Genomic DNA, 11,823 nt, shown 5'->3' with positions numbered 1-11,823 from the left:
TCAGCATCCAAAAACGAATAGTAGAGCAAGGATTTACTTGGCTCAACTTTTGAAACAGAAATCACCTAAGCGGAATATTGTGTTGCGTTGACACAGCTGAAGCAGTTCTGGGGAATTGGATGCCTGACGATGTCAGCGTGACTGCCTTTTCATTTAAAGTGTACCTGTGGTGCTGAGAAGAAAAAAAACAAATTAAGTTAATTAAGAAAAAATGCATCCAAACATGATTTTGGTTTTGATTATTGTCTCAAAGCAAGCTTATAATTGCTCAGGGAACCTATTTGTTGAGACAACATGTGTGCTGCCATACTTGCCAAAAGATACTGTATGTGACATACTGTAGCATCATTGACAGCCAATCCTTTCAACATAATATATAGTAAAAACAACTCAACAATTTATTTTGGGTCAAACAAGGTTCTTGCTTTATTGTGGTAACAACATTCCACAAATGTATATGCGTATCTTAAAGTATCTCTGTTTTGTAGTTGTACCCTAAAGAAAAAGATATATACAAAGTTGTGTTTTTTTTACAGTGAGAATAAGCCACGATTGTCCAGAACATCTGTCACTTCATGAAGTATACATATCACCAATATCACTGTGCTCTTGGGAATATTAATTACAGGGTTTTTTTTAAATTAGCATTGCCCATATAATTGATGTATTTAAGCAGCTCCATCGACCCCATGTGTAGATCTCAAAACTAATTTGCATTGCCAGTTTTCATCCCTGATACGTTATCAAAACAGCCTAAAATGCTTTTTTTTATGGGGTGGGGTGAAAACTTCCTGGGTGCACTTTTCTACAACAGCGGGCAGAACAGAATGCCCCAAGTAAGTTATTATCACTGGCTTAACAAGAATAGAGAGTTAAACGGAAGACATTAGCTGGCCCAAGGACAAAGGGAAGCTAGTTGTTGATTAGCTCACTTCACCAGCATCTTTAATGCGGGTAGCTGCAGGAGGGATGCTGCAATAGCACAGGGAGGCATTAACAGTAAGCAGAAAGTGCCTCAGCGTTGATAATATGCTCACATGCAAGCTTTCCATTGATGACTTACAAGAACAATAAGAGAGAATCAATGTGTTGCTTTCAGATGCTGCTAAGATTGCGTTGCCACGTTCTACCCTTTTCATTGCCTTTCATTGTTTCTAACAGAAGAGCAGCGGGACGAAGGAAGCAAGAGGACCAAATAAAACATTGTACAAGAACATAAATGACATGTTGATGGATACCACAGTGCCGGGCATTGGCTCCGTGCTAGTTTGTGGTCAAAAGCTCTTCAGACGCGGCTTTTCCCAAGTTGAAAATTAGATGCCCAAGCCATGGAGAATCATTTGGAAAGGGATAATACATTATGCAAGAGAGAAATACAGTGTAGGCTTTTTTTTTGCCACACTTGAAAAGTCAACACAAGATTCCTCCTCCTGAGTCCAAATCACATTTTATTTCAGGTCACATCTACTGGATATTCTGATTGCTCCTCTGGTAGAGGCGGAGGAGGAAGAGGAGGAGTGCTAAATTACCCCTTCGCTTCATAAGATGTTGAATGGAAGGGACTCATGCACTGTCTGTAGCCTTTTCAGAACATCTTGAGAACTGAATCAGCACAGCAGACCACTTAAGCAACAGGGCTGAGTCATGGGGGACCAGAACTCATTCTTGTGTGGACTGCAAAGGAAAGTTGATAAATATATCCATCAATCCACCTGTTTTCCTGTTCAGGCTTACAGCAGGGGCTTGGCACCATCCCACTTGTTGTTAAATCGACTTATTCCAAAGTCTGCCTCAAGGCACTTCAAAAATAACTACACATACAAGTGCGCTTCAAATTTGCCGGGTAAAAAAATGTGTATAAGAAGTCTTTTAATTAACTGATTATTGCGAATAATCGGAAGTGTAATTAAACAAATTGAAAAGTGATCAACAGCTGTCTCTGTCGCTCTAATTGTTTTTGATAAGGTAAGGTTTGTAATGAGAAGTAAACGTTTTGGCCCTTTCATATACAGTATTAGCTAAATTTGCATGATACTTTGGTATTTTGTAACACAAAGTTTAACAATTCAGCAGTAGTTACGCCACTGCAAACTATTAGGGCCACCACAATAAGCACAGTGGATAGGTAAATTGATACATATCCGTTCTCTCATTCATTCACTCATTTTCTGTACCGCTGGTTTATTGGGTGAACACAAGTTCAATTAGTTCTGCCTCTCAGTAGCTACTTTGCTCTTAGCTGCCAGTCTGCCAGAATATTTGTGCAATAGGTTATTATCTAGCATGATCATCCTTTTTGTTGTATGGTGATAAACTGTTGTGTGTTATCGACTTGATTCCGTTTTAATGTGTCTCCCTGTGATAAGTGAGGCCATAAAAAAAGTACTCATCTGTTTGTTTCTGGGTCAGGTGAAAAAGGGCTTCATAAAGTTGACGGATTAAAACAGCCATCGGGTATGTAGTGTAACCATCAATGGTTTTACAGGGACCCCGAAATCAAATCTTGCTCTGGTCCCACCACAGAGGCGTGGGTCAGTTCTGCCTCGGGTCCGTTGTAGAATTTGAGATGTCTTGCCTTGTACACTAGAGGGCGCTCAAACTGCGGAGCCCGTTGCGGAGTTGCGTCTCCCGCTTTGAAGCGAGTTGAACACGGTCACACACGCTTGAATGGTTGGATGGGCGGAGGGTGGAGGCGAGGCCCAAAAGCACTGCGGCCAGGAAGCAGCTCAAATTTCAGCGAGGGGGAGCGATGAAGGAGGAGGGAGGAGAGCAGTGTGCGGAGACGTAAGAACGAGAAGAGCTAGTAAGCCTGACAAAGCGTCTGCGTAAAACACTGCGAGGAGAGTCGGCAGAGAGAAGAGGACACGGGCTGATGGATTTTTAAAACATTTTGCATCGGACGTCTGTACCATTGTACCTTCTAATCCTACATCCACTTTCGCACTGACTTTCCTTTGAGTTGACAAGTGCACAGCTGGATTGTTGTTGCGCCCTGGAAGAAGAAACTTGGTGACGAGGAGGAAACTTTCAGGGCTACTTTACTGTGCCTTTTCCCGACTCCACTTCCACGGATAAACGCGCAAAAGTAGGATTTCTTTGCATGGCAGCGGACTACTCTGCGAGTCAGGCTTGGAATATATTTCGTGATTTGTTCTGAGTGGATTAGTAAACGCCAGACAGGTTTTCTTTTCGGAGCGTTGAGGAGTTGGGAGACATTCCTCCGTCTGGATTGAGCCCATGTTCTGTCCTCCCTTATCCCTGCATGCCAAACAGAAATCCACGATTTTACTCCACTCTGGTAAGTGTTTATTTTTATTTATTTATTTATTTTTTGGTGTATGATCCTACTCGTAAAGAAAAGATTCCATTAACTTTACCCGGTTTCGCTGCACTTAAAACACCTTTGTAAATTTTTGGGTTCAAGATAAGTTTTCAATACCAGATCAAAATGCATTACACACAACTTTAAAATATTTCAGGACAGGCAATGTCAGCATGATAAACTTCTCTGAAACTTCTCTCCTGGTACAAAAAAAAATACCCATGTTTGTTTAGGAAGGAGAAGAACTATACAACACCTTGCATCATCACTTTGGAGCCCATTAACGTGGGTCCTGGTTATTTATTACAATGCTTAATTTTCTACATAGCCTTTATGGTGCCAATTATCCCGTGACTGCAGTTGTTTTTTTCTCTGCTTTGGTGCCGGGGCCCCTTAAATCACCGAGCAGCTCCAAATGACCCCCCATTGAGGAAAAGCCAACTGATTTGAATCTCAATAGGAATTCAATCAGCGCCAAGAAATTTCATTCAAAGTCTGCTTTAAATGAAGGCGACCCTCACGTTTGGAGCAAAGCAACACGCTCTGACACTATTTTCTGCTCAAGTCTTTTTTTTTTTTTTCTCATATCAGTTTGATAGTCATTTGTAAATTTTCATCATTTTGAGTTCTACTAAACTGAAATGTGGTAAGATTGTTACCATTGTTGTAACTTAACATTGAAGAGTATTTTTCGCATTTTTAACGTTCTCTTAATACGATCCTCGTTAATGCAAACAATAGTAAAAAAATATAGAACTTAGGGAGTTGGGATACCACTTAAACATGCAGATACATTTAAGATCTTCCAGTATGGCTACCATACCCACAACAGCACAGCTATATGCATTAAAAGTTCCAATAATAGTGTAATTTTTATAGTTGATTTGCATAATTGAGTCACTGAAATGCACTAAATAGCAGAGGCGTGCAACAGGTTTGTTGCATACTCTGTGCACATGTAGGATAAGATTTACTGAAATTGTAGAGGTTGAGAGAAATTTTTGATATTTCGATACTACGGCCTAAAGTGCTAAATTAATATGTTACAATTTTGAAGGTTGTTGTCTAAGCTCATATTGCTGCAGTAACTAAGAATAACATTTGAGTTTGGTTTTGTATTCACTGCTGGTGTCTCACAGCTTCATCACATCTTCAGCATCAACTTGTTATATAGTATTGTAAAGGCTTCCACGTTACTGTTCCCCTTCATCCTTAAATCAGACGATCTAGCAAAAAAAAAAAAGAAAGACCGAAAAAGCACCTATGGTGCCTTGAGTAACATATTTGTCTTATTCCACTCTCAGCCCAGGTGATCAGGTGAATTCCGGTGCGTGACAGTCCAACCCGGCAGCAGTTGATGGTTGGGCGGACCCCCTCAGATGGGATCAGTGTCCAGGGGGCGGCGGAGAAGGGAGGTATGGGGAGCACTGGCCCCCTCTAACGGGATGGCCTCGTGGGCCTGGCTGCTGGCTGCCGTCCTGCTGTCCCTGTCGACTGTCAGTCTGGCCCGGCCCCCCCTCACTGCCACCAAGGAAGTGGAGACCACTCTGGAACCTGAAGGTGAGCATCCGGAGCACGTCAGGAGAGATGAGTTGAGTCGCTGATGTGGCGGTTTTGTTGGGCTTGCTTTAATGAAGCAAATGTACACGGGTTGTGGAATGCGAAGGCCGCGTTGAGTTAATGCAAACCGTTAAAAAAATACAGGATGAATATTTTGAGAGAGGACAACTGACAAGCCTTCTATATTGTTGTCTGCTGCAGGTTGTGCGTGAGTGTGAAAGGCAGGTTGGTTGGATGGGGTTTGGGTGGGACATTGTTTATGCTGGCAGCACACTCATACCCTGCTCGCTTGCCTGGATTTAAGAGAAATGGAAAAGGAGAAACTGGAAATAGTACCCTATGCGTTCACTGTTTTGGGAGTTAAACATTTTAGCGGTAGATTTCATATATTTCATATATATATATATATATATATATATATATATATATATATATATATATATATATATATATATATATATTTATATATATCAAATATATATATTTGACTTGCTGGAGTAATAAGTAGTGGTTCTGTGAGAAATCGTTTAGATGAAGTATATTTGGTGGAACTGTTAAAAATACGCTGGCACCCAATGTGTTTTTGTGTGTGCACAGCAGCCAGACATGAATCCAGATCCCTATTTCTTTTACCTAAAATGATCAGTAACTAATACTGTAATTGCATGTGGAAAGAATGCAATTCAGGAGTTGATGGAGGCAGTTTAGTTTGAATCTTATAGATTGGACTTGCCAGTTAACTTGGCATTCTATAAATTGAGATTTACCCTTGTTTTTGTTGCTAGTCATTGCTAAAACTGTGTTTGTTGTTATTTCTGTGAAAAATAACATTCCAAAGCCTTTTGCTGTACTTTCATCAGCATGCTAATTGTTTGTTTGGAAAACAACAAAACATCACTTTTCATCCACCCCCCACATATCGGACTTCTCTTGTCCTTTGCTTTAGAAGTCAACAATGATTGTTTGTTGTGTTGATGAGAGGGTGTCTCGCTTTGCTGTGGCTCAGGGGACGAACGCGGGGTCAGCGAGAGTTCTTCAACCCTCCAGGTGTCTTTTCAGATCATTTGTAAATATTTGACTTATTCTTGAAATGAGATTTCATTGTGTTGGACTGCGTAGTAGTCTTCTGACTATGATTTGTAGACGTTCATTCGTGCAGGATATGGTTCAAATTCACCGTCTTCTCCGTCCTGGCTCCACTGGTGTCACCTGGAGGGCGTACATGTCAGGGAGACAGAGTGGCTGCTGATCCCACCCTCTCGGTCTTAATAATACCCCCCTACGGAGATGTTTGGGATTCCCTCCAGCTCGCTCTGCCCTGCAGCTATGCTACGTGGACGCGTGGGAGTAAAATAGCTTCAGATGGGTGAGATTGCGTTTCAGGGTAGATGAGCTTGTGTGGCCCTGCGAGTTTTTCTACCTGTAACATTTGTAGCCAAGCCAGTGTGGTGGTTAAAGCCCTACACAACAGAGCCATTGTTGTCACTGAAGCCGCTGTGGTATCTGTGGGAGCGTGTTTACCTTGTCCCGGCGCACTCCCTTTGCACTCTGACAATGGCACCAAACACAATCATTTACATTGAGTTTCTGCGGTTCACAGGCCTTGCTGAAATAAATAAGAATAAAACTGGCACACTGAAAGCGAGTGCAGCTGACAAAAGTCAGTCCATGACTTGGCCCCTGTCCTGCTTTCCCTGCCAAACTTTGTTCTTTAAAAAAACATTCTGTGTAGCATGGAGACCAACTTTTCCAAATAGTTGAGTGCTTAGATAATTACAGACAGCAAAGTTGAGCCTTTCATGTTGAGACTGACACAACTAACATTTGGAAGTTTTTCAAGAGAAACAGCCTTTATTTGTTTCTTGGTGGCCGTGTGAAAACTGTAGTCGTGTTCTTGGCACGGACTTGCATTTGCTTGATTCCACAATGATTTTGAAACAAAAAACAACTGCATGCATGCTGTAAGCAGTCATGGTCATGGTGGTCAAGTGTTTGTGAAAAGATCCTCTGGGTTTTGCGGGTTTATTGCCATTTTGTAGCACTGTGCTATCTCATAATGGTAGGAGGGCAGCTGTAAAAGTATAAACGTGTCAGTTGGCTAGCTAGTGACACGCAGAATGTGTGTGTTTGAGGGGGGGAGGGTTTTGTTGTTGACAATAGACCTGAACTCCAAACCAACACCTTAAGTGTCGCTGATCCACAGCAGGAGGCAGAGGTGACGAGAGAGGAAAACAGTAATATACCAGTGTAAATTACTAGTTAATAGAGTTTGCTTTTAACACATAGGTGACAGTTCTTTCCCTGATTTGTACTGTAACCGCTCACATTAGGCATACACTTGTAAAGATGATTATTCATCAGCTGTTAGCTTTCTGAATGACAATTTAAATTAGGCGTGGGCGAAATGGTCAAAAAATATAATCTTGCTTTTATTTCCTCCTAGTCATTCAGTATCATTATGATTCAACTTTCTTTCAAAGTATTAAACCTAATGAATTGGAAAAAGGTTTGAGTTAATAAAAACTAAATTTTTTGCAACAAAATTTCAATTTGTAAAATGACAAATTCAAGTAATTTATCCTATTTATTGCCCAGCCCTCATGGACATTTTCTTTCAATCACTGTTCTCAAATGCATTCAACAAAAAAGGACAAAAAACAAGCTTTTTTCATGGCAGAAAGATAAAAATATGTTGCTTTATAATGGTAGTGTGCGTTAAAGTTAGACGATTTCATGTTTGGCAATGTATTATTAAGGGAAGATTAAATTGTGCAGGTGTAGCGTTTAGACAGCAAGTTGGACAAGTGGTTAGCACATCTGCTTCACAGTTCTGAGATTGAGGGCTCAAATCTGGTCTTTGGCATTCGCGTTTATGTTCTCCTTGCCCAAAACATGGCTGCTAGTTTCATCATAGACTTGAAATTGAATATGAGTGTGTACAGTTCAATTGGCTGACGACCAGTCCAGAATGCATCCCGCCTCGTGCCAGAAGTCAGCAGGGAAGGGCTGCAGCGCACCCGTGACCCTAATGAGGATAAGCTGTATAGAAAACGGATGGATAGAAGTGTAGCGTCAATCTTGTGGCTGATAAGTGTACAAAATAACATCCTTCACCTTTATGTGAAAGCAATAGAATATGGCATAGAAGCAAAGACATCTTTTGACTGAGCATCTTAACCTAGAAAAAGATGAGAAACATTTTAAAAGGGTCTGGTGGGTTTCAAGGAAAAAGTTGATTGGGAATGGCTGGGGGGGGTTGCAAAACGAAGGGGCTGTTGCCATGGATTTTAGCTGGGGGCTGGTTCACGGAGCCTATCCTTTGTCATCGCATAAAAAGCAAAGAAGGGATTTGAATGTGAAAGGACGAAAACGAGAAAGAAAAGAGGGATAGACAAGAAAGCAAAGGAAGGTCCTGGGATTTTCTACGTGAGCAGGATGCAAAGGATGAGGAGAGGAAAAAGAGGGATAAGAGGAGTTACACAGATAATGTAATTTGGTAATGTGTGTGTATGTGTGTGTTCATGTGGGTCCTGAGATGAGATGAGAAGACACAGGAAGTAGACTTTCAGCTAAATAATCCAAATGTGCCTACACTTCACCATATGCTCTTTTTGGGTAAAAGAAGTTGGTGCTATTTGACATTTTGCAACTTTCCACATCACTGCTCAGTCTTGGCCAATGAGATGAAGCACAGACCAAGAGATAAGTGCTGGATAGGATGGCAGAGATGTTTTTAAAATGACTTTTGCCCTTGACACATATTTTAGCCATTTTGATAGCGGTAGACTCCTCACACGAGACACGTGAAATACGCGAGAAAAGAAATGGACGTTTTTCAGCAAAAGGACTGACGGTGATGACGAAGCTGATTGATAATGAGCAAACGTGTGTGTGTGTGTGTTTGTAATAGAGAAGAGCAAGATTCCCTCCCCCGTTCCTGTGGTGCCGAGGGGGATGCAGCTTTGCAAAGATGAAAAATCTGCCCTTTCAACTCTTCACCCCAGCATGCGTCCTTCCACTTGTTTGCCTCAATGTGCACATATGTGATAGACACGTTTGTTATTATTAACCCCGTGTTCATGTTTATTTAATCTCCCCTTTTAAGGCTCCTTGCGGTTGCTGATGTATTCTCAGTATGTTAAAGTGTGCTCACATATGAACAGTCAGGCATGCTGAAGGTGTTAACAGGGCCAGGTCAGCTGGGTCAGGGGTGAGAGTGCGGAGGGGGGTGTTTGGGACGGGGGAAGGAGAGGGAAAAACGGAAAGCGAGGTGAAAGAGAGAAACGAGGAGGCAGTGGGAGCTGGAGTTGATGGAGTGGCACAGATGGGCTCAGCAGAGATAAAACAAGTGATGAGGGCAGAACTAACACGTCGATGCTTTCTTTAATTAAGCACACCATTTGGAAGACCACCTCTTTTTCTTGTTTATATTTATGTAACACAATCTGTTCTCGGATTGTCGTTTAGCCCAGATTTGTAAGGATTTGACAATAAAAAAAAGATTTCCCGTGGGAAATACTTGGAGAAGCCAGTAGCTTTTGACCAGCATTAATTGCCACACAAGCGTAAAATGAAAGACATAGCAAACTTGTTAAGCCATTTTCAGCAGTTGAAAGTTAACATTTGGCCAATAATTAATTTGATAGCTAAATTATTTTTTACGCACAATTCATACTTTTAAAAACACATTTCGTCTCCTGCTGTTAACTGAAAATGACATCACATGTGCTCAAGGCTCAGGTAACAGCCAATCAAGGCTCACTTCTTTTTTGTACTTGGTCATGTGATGCTTGCAAACTGAAACGTGATACCTTTTTAAATTGACAGCAAAGGGCGACATGTGTTTTGAAAGGTATTCCTTGTATATAAGAAGCTACCCTTGGTGTCAACTTTATAACAAATGATGAGATGCTTAGTGATGCATAGTGATGCATAGTGCATTTTTATTGTAACGCCCATTGCTTGGATTAGTCATTCTTTTGAAATATGTACGGTAAAAAAATGATTGCTATATGATTGCTGAGTTACCTCTCACTGTGTCTTTATATCTCTGGAAACCTCCTCGTGTTTGTTGTGAAGGTTGTACAGTATGTTTACATCCAAGTGTTGTGTTGCTATGCAAGGAAGGAGTGTCTTTCAGTATCTTCTCTATAAAAATTAATCACAAAGCTCAAAAGACCTACAGAATGGCAGCTTCTCGTCATAAAATGTGGCAGGGATGGAGTTCATTCCTCCGCGCGAGTTCTTTCCTCTTATCAGACCACACACGCGGCTGAGGGTGGTGAAGGAAGGGTTAATTATTTCCGAATCGAAGTAAAGAGAGGAAAAAAGGACAATGCAGCAACTGTACCTGTGTGTGTTTACTCACCCAAGGGGAACGTTCTGAGGCATGCACATATGCCTTGGCTGCTGGCTCGCAGCACAATTTCCTTTCCTGTTGAGGCTAGAGTATGTATACTCTACACTTAACACGCACACATACACAGAGTGGGATATCGTGCGGGTGTAACGTGGTTGAAAAAGGTTTTTTGTTGAGGCACAGGAACGGTGGGAAGGGCCAATTTCTCCATAATTATACTCTTTGACTTGAAGCCATTTGCTCAAAATATCCATTCATCACCTTGCTTTATACCATTACTATTACTACCTTTTTCCATTTTCCTGTCGCTTTCCCATTTTTGTGCTGCAATAAAGAGCATAACTTGGATTATTGCCGTCAGAGGGCTTTGAACAAAAAGTTGAACATTCACTGTTTTGTAGCAATGAAGCCACAGCATTGGGTTATTGAAGCGTGACCTGGGCCCATAACAGCCATCATCGTCTTTCAGGACAAAGTGTACACACAGGTATTCACTTTCACATTTTGATTTTTCCTTCTGAGGAAGGATCTCCGCTCTATTTGGAGCGGAGTAGTGTTTTGATCCTCTTCCTCAGCCAGCTGAAATTGCCCAGGAGTTGTAGATCTTCTACGGACATTCCATAAACGAGAATAACAAAAGCGGAAATGAAAAACATAAGCGTCAGGTCACTGCCAGGTAGAGGGTTTAAAATTTGAGATGACACACAGGGAAACTGAGAAAACCCTCCCCAAACTAAACACAGAACATCTGCTTCTTTTCCCTTTGCCCGGCAACTTCCGTATTAGGGTTGCTGAATTCTTAAACGCTCACGATCATGCATTGGTTGATTTGGAATCTGACCAATTGTAGACTATACTGCGGCTTTTGCATGCTTTCCAATCAATGCCAGTCACTCTACATTTTATATGTACACTGGTGTTTGATAAGGGCTCTGTTTCAATTGACTCACTGGGAACACATGAGGGTGTTTACACCTTATAAAAGTACTCCTCTATTTTGCTTTGCCTGCTTCTGAATAAGTTAATTGACGTGCATCCATTTGGTGGTGTTGTGGTGTTTTGTTTCTTACACTATGGCTTTTTTCTTCCTCTCTTTCCACCTCCCCGTGCACCCTTTCCATCCACTCCATCTCCCCCATTCTTCTCCTCCTCTTTCCCCATTCGCTCTGCAGACGCATCCAACAAATACCAAATTTCTAAGCCCACGCTATGTTCTGTGCACCCGGGAGAGGTGTTGAAGCTGAGCTGCCCTCTGCCGGCAACGGGGACCATCACCTGGACCAAAGACGGCAGCTCTCTTGGCACCAACAACCGCACACTCATAGAGCAGGAGGTGTTGCAGATCCGTGATGCCACACCTAAGGATTCAGGGCTGTATGAATGCACCAGTGTGGGCAAAGACACGGTCTGCTTCATAGTCAATGTCACAGGTGAGTCAGGGACCAGGCAGGGCAGGACAGGACAGGACGAATTGACATGATTTTTTGTGAAAGCCACAAATCCTATGTGGTCTGTGGTGCTACTTGGTGGCAGAGGAAGGTTAGACCTGGTATTTTTCCATTCATTGGAAAGAGGAAAAAGT

At 41.9% G+C, this 11,823-nt stretch overlaps 1 protein-coding gene across 6 annotated transcripts in view; it reads left to right on the top strand.

Moving 5' to 3' along the window:
• Window positions 1-2,733: 2,733 nt before the first annotated feature.
• Window positions 2,734-11,823, top strand: part of fgfr2 (fibroblast growth factor receptor 2) — a 41,140-nt gene continuing 32,050 nt past the window's right edge. For 2 of the 6 annotated variants that reach the window (XM_088420895.1, XM_088420898.1), the window contains exons 1-3: window positions 2,735-3,298; window positions 4,627-4,882; window positions 11,414-11,671. In XM_088420895.1, the coding sequence (XP_088277021.1) occupies window positions 4,702-4,882; window positions 11,414-11,671 (439 nt within the window). In that variant the 5' untranslated portion in view covers window positions 2,735-3,298; window positions 4,627-4,701. Of the gene's footprint in view, window positions 3,299-4,626; window positions 4,883-11,413; window positions 11,672-11,823 lie in introns of all 6 variants that reach the window. The other 4 variants (XM_088420897.1, XM_088420896.1, XM_088420899.1 and 1 more) reach the window with 4 other exon arrangements.

This window comes from Hippichthys cyanospilos, chromosome 8, assembly GCF_059441005.1.
Source record: "Hippichthys cyanospilos isolate Australia breed blue-spotted pipefish chromosome 8, RoL_Hcya_1.0, whole genome shotgun sequence".
NCBI lineage: Eukaryota > Metazoa > Chordata > Actinopteri > Syngnathiformes > Syngnathidae > Hippichthys > Hippichthys cyanospilos.
The sequence above is the reverse complement of the archived record's forward strand: the minus strand, read 5'-3'. Positions and strand labels throughout refer to the sequence as shown.